The sequence below is a fragment of the Carassius auratus genome, chromosome 34 (genome assembly GCF_003368295.1).
Source record: "Carassius auratus strain Wakin chromosome 34, ASM336829v1, whole genome shotgun sequence".
NCBI classification, from domain to species: Eukaryota; Metazoa; Chordata; class Actinopteri; order Cypriniformes; family Cyprinidae; genus Carassius; species Carassius auratus.
In genome coordinates this window covers 19,781,251-19,790,426 of record NC_039276.1, presented here as the reverse complement: position 1 = coordinate 19,790,426, position 9,176 = coordinate 19,781,251, and the positions used below count along the sequence as shown (strand labels likewise).

The 9,176-nt window shown below is 36.4% G+C and overlaps 1 protein-coding gene across 4 annotated transcripts; it reads right to left on the bottom strand.

The window, feature by feature from the left end:
• Nucleotides 1-1,012: 1,012 nt before the first annotated feature.
• On the bottom strand, nucleotides 1,013-8,544 carry lacc1 (laccase (multicopper oxidoreductase) domain containing 1). 4 transcript variants are annotated; one of them, XM_026218533.1, is made up of 7 exons: nucleotides 8,372-8,544; nucleotides 5,884-5,977; nucleotides 5,207-5,808; nucleotides 3,838-4,016; nucleotides 3,303-3,468; nucleotides 1,955-2,180; nucleotides 1,013-1,677 (listed from the first exon to the last, which is right to left on the bottom strand). In XM_026218533.1, the coding sequence occupies exons 3-7, from the start codon at nucleotides 5,724-5,726 to the stop codon at nucleotides 1,509-1,511; spliced, it is 1,260 nt and encodes a 419-aa protein (XP_026074318.1). In that variant the 5' UTR covers nucleotides 5,727-5,808; nucleotides 5,884-5,977; nucleotides 8,372-8,544; the 3' UTR covers nucleotides 1,013-1,508. The 4 variants fall into 4 exon arrangements, with proteins under 4 accessions (XP_026074318.1, XP_026074319.1, XP_026074317.1 ...); XM_026218534.1 differs by having other exon boundaries at nucleotides 5,899-5,977; XM_026218532.1 differs by having other exon boundaries at nucleotides 5,207-5,977.
• Between the last annotated feature and the right edge of the window lie 632 nt (nucleotides 8,545-9,176).

Genomic DNA, 9,176 nt, shown 5'->3' with positions numbered 1-9,176 from the left:
GCGTAGGCCTATGCCTCATACTGTAGCATTAAATGTTTTTGCTGCATCCTTTCCAGAACAGACAATTGCTTTTTTTTTTTTTTTGCGGCTCGCATCAGCAAAGCATAGACCGCAAAACAATCAGCGGATGGCGGGCGGGTGCGGCTTTGAAATTTGCTAAAAAAAACTTTGGCTCGGATGATGAGTTTTGTGACAGATCTCCTTAATAAACGGAGGTCTGAAATCTCTGCCCCTTTACCGATCAGAGCGCGCGCTGAAACGGAGTTAACCCGCTATCTCCAAGATCAACCAATTGACTCTACGGCAGATCCACTAGCATGGTGGCGAGACAATATGAAACAAAATGAAACACGCTATGCCCCCCCCCCCCCCCCCGCCGCCGACGGTTATGTTATGAACCGTCACATTTGACTCACGTCATAACTGTCATCACCAATTCTGAAACCGGCACACCCCTAGTCAGTGTATTGATTCATTGTCACTTCATAGTTTGCAAGAGACATTTAATAAATTTATAATTAATATTAAATAAACTAAGCGTATTTAATAAACTAAGACGTAGGCTATTTAATAAACTGAGCGTATTCATCTGTCAATATGAAACGTGACTTGGCCATTCTAATTAATGATCGGAAGAACGCGTATCGACCACCATTACTGTAAAATATGCACGTATGTCCATTTAAACTCAATTTTGGTCAAATGTGGATTATATCATTACACTGGCAAGAATATGGTTACATGTAAAGATGCCGTACCAAGTATGACAACGCTACATTCAACTGCTTTTGAAATACAGTGTTTTTTTCACTTCCTGAAAAGTAACCGTTTTGGACATACGTGAGTTTCATCGGGCAGCGACGATATATATATATATATCACAGATATTAAAAGAGAGTTCCTGAATTATGTATTTTAGTGAGGTTTCCTTCATTCTTCCAATAATATGTTGAAGACATGACCTGTCATTTTATTGCCCTCATAGAAAAAAAAACAACTACACTTTTTTGTAATCTTACATTTTTATAAATCAGCTGGTTCACACACATTACAGATTTTGTCCAAAACATAAAATTATCTATTATATTTTATAGTTTAAACATCCAAGTAAAATGTGGAAATAGTCCTGCGATCATTCAAAATTACAAATGACAATATAAATATTATTTAAATGTAAAATGATATTAAATTACATAATTCAGAGTGACAAACTCTAATCAATTCTTGGAAATGCTGATCAAGACATCAACCAGGAGTCAGCTTTCAAGGAAATTTAAAGAAGTTATATCTCCTACTATTGATTACAACTGCACTGTTTGTTTGTATGCATGTAAAGCTTCTTCTGCAGTCCTGTGATGTGATGTTTGTGAAGAAACCAAATGATTGTCTTCATTTGAAGTGCATTTCCATACTAAATAATTTATTATATTAATGTATTTATGTACTGTCCTTTAGATTCATCTCCTAAATGTTTCTTCACATTCAATCAAAGCTTGGTGAATGCAGGATTATTTGATCCACACAAAGCCAATTTGTGTCCCAAAGTTGAGTCCATCTCTCACATGGGAGAAGAATAGTTCAGGACGGCAGGAGGTGCAGAGAGTGGAGTCAGCCTCGTGTGGGACCCTGATGTCCTCCATGTGTTCGGCTTTAATCCCACCCCTCTCCAGCAGAACTCTGAAAGACAAAGCACCATTGGTAGTAGTAATATAACTACTTATATATACTTAAAAGAGCAAATCAATCAGAGGTCTTCCATTAGAGTTAGTCTGCAATGCATACTGTACATGTGCACCCATTTCCCCTGGGCAAAACCAGAACTGGATAAATCACCTTCATTTCAGAGGTGTTCATTACTGTGGGTCACTTCAGGGAGTCACATGACCTGTGTGAGAGGCGCTGAGGGCAGAGGGTCAATGAAACAGCTCTCCGGTGAACAGCTGATGATGTTTACCTGGTTGCGAGTCTGATGTCAACGTAAGGTCTTGACGAGTCGATGTGTCTAACACAGTCTGGGTGTATGGCGTGAAACTCTCGGGCCGAATCTTGATCCAGAGTAAAGCAGCACGGCCCAACAGAAGGACCGATCACACACACAATGTCTTCAGGCCTGCTGCCAAACTCTGACACCATGGCGTTCACTGTTGCAATGGCGACTCCCATGAGGGTCCCCTTCCAGCCTGTGACACCCACACACACGAGAGAAACCAGATAAACAACTATTACATTTATGCTACAGCTTCTGGAATGTTATTGTAAGATATTACATAAAAACACAGTGAACGATCATACTGCAGCTCTGAAACGAGCATAAATAAGGGTTATGTAAGCAATGACAGCAGCACTGGGACCAACTCAATTACATTAACCATTCTGGGAATACTCCAATTCCAGCTGCCTTTGAGATAAAACACATTGCTTCCATGTGCATCATAAGTGTGTATTTTCTCTTTAGCTGCGCTTGGACTGACAGGGACCCTATGCAGTGTTCACTACCCCCTGAGCACTGGATATCTGTTGAAACTGACTTCACAAAATGCGTTCAGTTGGAACACCCTAGTCATCACACACAGGCAAAACTTGACATGATGTAGAAATATAAAGACATAATATAATAGTAATATATTTATTTATTTTCTATGCATCTATATTCTGTATACATATAAAGTTTTATTAATTTAATAAATTTAAATGGTCATATTTGAAAGCACTAAACAGAGTAGTAAAGGCTGATGCATTGTTTAATATTTAGAACACTGTGTAATATTATCACACAGACAAAACTTGCCACTATATATTATGCAGTGATTAAATTAATACTAACTTTTATTTATAATACATTTCATTCTTTTTTACCATGATCATCATATATTTGCACTTTTTATCCGTTAACAGCTGCACACATAACACACCTGGGACTAACTAGACTCAATAAAACTCTGGCACCTAAACTTATCTTATCACTGTGTTTATATTACTCCTTTACTACCTGAGAGTGATGTGCAATGACTAGCGAGTCAATTTCCTTCTCCACTTCCTATTAAGTGATGTACTGATGTTCAGAAATTAGTGATGTATTGATGTGTTGAATTGCCTTTCCTGCTTCAGTTCATATGAATACACTCTTCCCACAGAACTCACTCGAAGCTAGAAGTGAATCAGTATGAAGCAATGCAGATCTAACCCTAATCTATCAATTACATTATTATTTGGGTGAATGAAAACCTGTCAAGTTTTGTTTAAAGAAATCAGAAGTCTATTTGTAGGAGCATTAAGGTTTTTGGCATTGTGATGTGACTCACCTGCATGTGCCACTCCGATCACCTTTGCTACAGGGTCAGTGAAGAGCAGCGGCATGCAGTCGGCTCCTGGGGCTGCTATGACAACACCCACCTGATTGGTCACCATTGCGTCGTAACTGTCGGGGGCGGGTTTGCCCATCACCCAAACATCACTGGCATGATTACACTGACGTCAGCGACAAAGACATGCAGTCAATATGTTGATCAGATCAATGCATGATGCATCAAAAAATGATACAAATATTAAGCACATGCATTAGATTTTTTGTTTAAATGTTGCAAAAAAAAAAAAAAAATCTAACTTTTATTCATTATATATGTACATGCTATTTATATTTTTGTACTAAACTAATTTCAAGAATTCGTGCATGAGAATTTAAAACAAAAAATCCATACGATCATGATAATAATCAGTGTCTAAACATGCACAGAGACTGTTTATTGTGAAAGTTTAGTCAGTGAGGCAGTATCTGGAATTATGATATGCTGCTTGCTGATAGAGAGACTTCCTCATATTTTCTTTGTGATGAGGTACCTTTATGAGGTTGAACTGTTTGGGGAGAAATCCCGCCTGCAGGCCGAGCCTCCGGATGTTCTCAGCCACCACGGCTCGGGGGTCTTTACGCCGCGGGTTACAGAAGAGGTTCAGTGAGCTCAGAGTGCTGATGTAGGAAATACCTCCAGTACGAGTGCTAAAGCCATGACCGAAGCAGTCTTCGAACCAAAAGAAATAGAGACACAGATCGAAATAGAGAGTCTGCTCACTCTGTACATTCACACTGCACACATCAGGTGCATCCTGAGATGCTTTTAAGCAGTATTGAAGGAGTTCCCATGTAAGCCAAATTCTCACTGGCTGTATTTCATTCACAATCTTTTCCAAATATATAAGCCTTCTGGATCACATTTGATACTTGAATGTCTAAGGCATCTTAATTCCTCAAATGATCAAAAACTTTGCTGAAAAACCTGTTGTACACAATCTACTTCATGCCTTCCGTTGTTTGACTGATAGTTCAGACTTTGCAGGAAGTAAAAGGCCTTTTAGTTTATTTCTAAAAATGTCAGTTTTCAGGTTGTTGTACACGTGTCAAAATTTACTGATTTTTGTAAACAAAAGAATACCATTTATATTGTTATAAATATTTTGAGATGAACATATACCAGACTGAAGCAACTTGGGTTTACTTAATTATCCATACATCATTTTTAAGGGGGAATTATTATTATTATTATTTTATTTTTATTTTTTTAATGTGAGCATCAGGCTTTTAAGAAGAGTTTATTTGTTCATCTGTCAATCACCGTTGTATTGCCTTATCTGCTTTGGCCCCAAAATTAAAACTACAGAGCTTTGATCATAAAACTATACATTTAAATATCACCTTATTAAGAGATAGAGTGAGAACTGATATTTATATTAATTTTATGCAAGCAATCTATTATAATGTGCTCAAAATCTAATTTATTTACAAGTTTTTAGAATTGCACCTTTATAAAAAACTAAACAAAAACAAAAACAAAAAACATGCACCGAAATCCACTTTTTTTTTCGCTCAGTTTTTGGGCCTCTGAATAGTGCTTTTCCTTATTGAGTGTGAGCTCCACATTCTCTCAATTTTTCTAAGTGTTTAATAAACTGCTCAATAATAGGCTAATAATAATAATATATCAAAACTTTAAATGTATTTAATATATATATATATATATATATATATATATATATATATATATATATATATATATATATATATATATATATATATATATGTCTGTTTATTACTACAAGTGAATTTATATCAGCCCTCAGATTCAAAGTTTCAGTATTACTAATTTAATACAAATATGCAAATGCACATACTATTATAAACAAGTACATAGCTACCACAGCAAGTGTTACTAACCTGAGATGAACGGAGATCTGAGGACTGTGACGTCTCCTCCGAGCGCTGGTAGCTGCTGTAGAAACGTGCTGAGCTCTCGTGCAGCGTCAGCTGTGCTCCTCTGACCCGAGGGACAGCACTCACTCTCACACTCACAGGACAGACTGTCAAACATCACACTGTACTCGAACTCATAGGCAGAGGTGAAGAGGAGCTCCTGGTAGACCTGAAACAACCCTCTCCCGCGGCTCGAAGTCACTATCTTCACCTTACTGATGTCCTCTTTGTCTATAGCCTGTTTGAATGAGTATAAGGCGGCTGAGAGCGAGCTCTTGCACAGGATCTGAGGAGAGTCTCTGAACCCGATAAACATCTCCTGAAGTGAGCTGCTAGGAGATCTGTCTGGATCCGAGATGAAGAAGACCGGCTCTCGTGAGCCATTCCCGGAGGATGCACAGAACTCGCCGATGCGCTCTTTCACACAAGTGTCATAATGTGACGAGCGGACGTGAGTGAGATCCACGAGAGTTGCTGCAGTCATCTCCGCTGGATGGCTAACGGGTCATCACACGCAGACGCGATCGTTTCTCTCTCTCTCTCTGGGATTGAGGTTATGTGTGGACCTGCAAAAATTCCACACCTGATTATGAATGTCACAAACGAGGAACTTTTTTTATTTACCACGAAAATAGAATTTCCTCTGTTCTAGGCACTTCCTGAAAAGCGCGTAGCTCCGCCCTCAGTGGAAACTCCTCACCGGACGAGCCTCGCGTGCTCTTCCTTCAGGTGCAACTGTGCGACACAAATGCACGAGACATTTCTCAGACACGGAAATTCCTGTGGGTTGCTACAGTATGTTTTTTTGTCATGTTATCCTTTGCAACAACCTACAGAACTAACAAATATTGCTACAAGTGTGATTGCATATAATAATTCCTGTCATATTCGCATAAACAGTGACCACTAAGCTACTACTAAACATTGTAGAAACTTAATTTTCTGTAAAGTTGTTTGCAATGATTTGTATCGTAAAAAGCGCTTTACAGATAAACTTGAATTGAGCTGTTTTGCAGACTTGTAACAGACTGTCAGATTTCTTTATGAACTTCCCCAATAAAGAGTCTTGTTCTGAGACTGGACTGACACTGACTGTGACCCTTGCGTGTTGTGGTCATGATGAGGGCCATTCCTGCTATGCTTTTACATTTTCATGTCCTCATCATATGGTCATCTAGGAAGGTTCTGCATTCTGAGCAGTTTCGAGATATTGAGCTTCAAAGGGTTTGCATTCCATATAGTGATATGGGAAATGGGGAACAAGTTTCTTTCACACATCAGCCCCAAAATGTACAAAAAAAAAATCACATAATGTAAATAAGTAAAACTCAATTTTGACAAAAACGGATAATTCCAAGGTGACGATATGCATCCAATATTGCATAACATATTAAATAAAATTGAATTAAAATCAGAATATTACTATGTGTAAATCACTTCACTGGTTTGAACTGACTTATGTTCATGTCCTTGAATGCCGAACTAACTTCTGACATGGAAAACAGGGAAATATTCCAGGTGGTTCTTCCCCGGTTCCTTTCTTCATTCAAAATGATTCATGTTGAAAAAAAAAATACATTTAAGAGGTTTGTTTAAACTGGTTGCAGGTCCTAACATCATCTTTCAGGAAGTGACATCACCACATTTTTGGTGGAAAAACATCAGCACAAATGAATCAATAGATAAATTATGTGATGTTTTGTGCTATCGTCAGCATTTAATTGTTTGCTTATATTAAAGAAATCACTGTAATATAATACAAATCTGCAAAACCCTAGTCAGAGCTCAGATAGAAAGATGAATGTCCCATGAGTATTTAATCACATGATGATTATGTTCTTATACTGTACTGATTCCAAAAACATGAAATGATTGTCTTATTATTGCTGTATTTCTTAGAAATTCTCATCATTTCACCATTTGAATAGAATGTATATATATATTTGTGAATTCTGTCATCCAAACTAAAATTACAATATCATTGTATTTTTGTAGCTTTTGAATTCAAGTGAATAAAAAAATAAAAAAATAAAAATAAATAAATACATAATTAATAACTAATAATAATAAAAAAACAACAACATTGAAATACATTAAAGCCAATTTCAGGTAGCCTATAATTTAAGAAAAAAAAAACACTGAATTGAATTCCACTGTTCATAATTGTTTTACTATTTTAAATTGGCTGAAAATCAATTATAGCCTATAATACTTTTTTTAGTACAGAGTATTGTGTAAAAAGGCTTTTTATTACTATATAAAAGGCAATTTCACATGGCCAAAAAATGTATTTTGCAGGTTTTCAATAAAACTGGAACCTTAAAATGGTAACATCTAAATTAACTAGATTTTTTTTTTAAGATTTACATACAGTATAGCCCAATATGTAACCTCATGTCTGACCTTACAGTAGGTCAGTATAAGAAATGTCTTTTGACTTTTATTATGACATTGTTGTCAACTGCTTCGTTTACAACTGTGAGTGCAAGATAGATTCAAGTGATTATCGATGTGATCACAAAAACACAGCGGGTCACTTAAGGAGGCCTTTGTTCACCCCCCGGAGCCGTGTGAGACACTATTTTTTATGGAAGGGTGCTTTTTATTTAACTTCTTTTGGACTGAAGGAATGCAACTCCCGCTGAATGCAATGATAATGATAATGAAAGATCAAAGACCTAGGATGCCTCGGGGGTTGAGTAAAACGCCACCTTATTTTCTTTTTTGTGTGAACTAACCCTTTAACTACAGTGCCTTGTGGTAGGTTAAAATGCTGACTCAATTTACCCCACAACATTTGGCTCACTTTGCCCCATAGCTGCCATTTAAAAAATAAAAATAGCTACTGTAGCTTCCCAGTTCAGGCTAATATTTAGCTAAATGATTGGTATGATTGTATTGCTAATTACCTATATGTATCATAAATATTTTTAGACCTGGATAAATGTTTGATGAAGCAACCACTACATCTGTTATAACTTTGGCAAGCCTAAACAAGTTTTTAAAGTGAATAGGTGCCTTCTGCTCCTCCCATGTGTTTTTCCTTATCACAGTCCGGCAGAAATGATGGGTGGTTCCAAAATAAATGGTCATCTGACAGTAAAGTGTACAGTTGCCAAGTCAACTTACCCACTGGCTCAACTTACTCCACTCTCCCCTTCTTCCATTGAAGTTGAAATTATTACAGAGTGTGCTGTCTTCTCTTTTAATTGTATATTTGTAACAACTGGATCACTTGTATTAACAAGCACCCACCCTCTAGAGCCCCTTTTTTAGGTTTTGGCCACTGCCCCTTAAAATGTCTGTACACGACCCTGGTATGACGTGTCATAGTGACGAGTTGATCATCTGATAGGCTAACACTAAAAACACTTGGCAAACACTGAAGTGTGTACAGTGGCCAACAGAGGGAGCACAATTACCAGATGATGTTGCCTTTACTCTGATCAGCCACGGTGCTTTGATTCGGATCGGAAATATATGCAATAACCTCTCTGTTAAAAAACACTTACAATGCATATGGTATCTATTTAAAATGTTGAGCGTTGTAAATTTCATTTAACGCTAACACACAAATAAGCAGACCACAGCATCCAATTCTGCCTGAGATTCACAAACATTTTAGGTCACAAGACTAAATCTTTAGAAGAATGCATCTTTCCACAGAACACTGCATAAATAAATAAAAATAATAAATGTTGGTTGTTAAACTTCCTTCATCAATCAAAAAAAATAAATAAATAATAATAATAATAATAATAATAATAAATAATAATAATATATATATTTAAAAAATAAATAAAAAATACATATATATATATATATATATATATATATATATATATATATATATATATATATATATATATATATATATATAAATATCCAAATTGATTTATGTAAAATGTAATATGATTTGCATTACTACTAAATC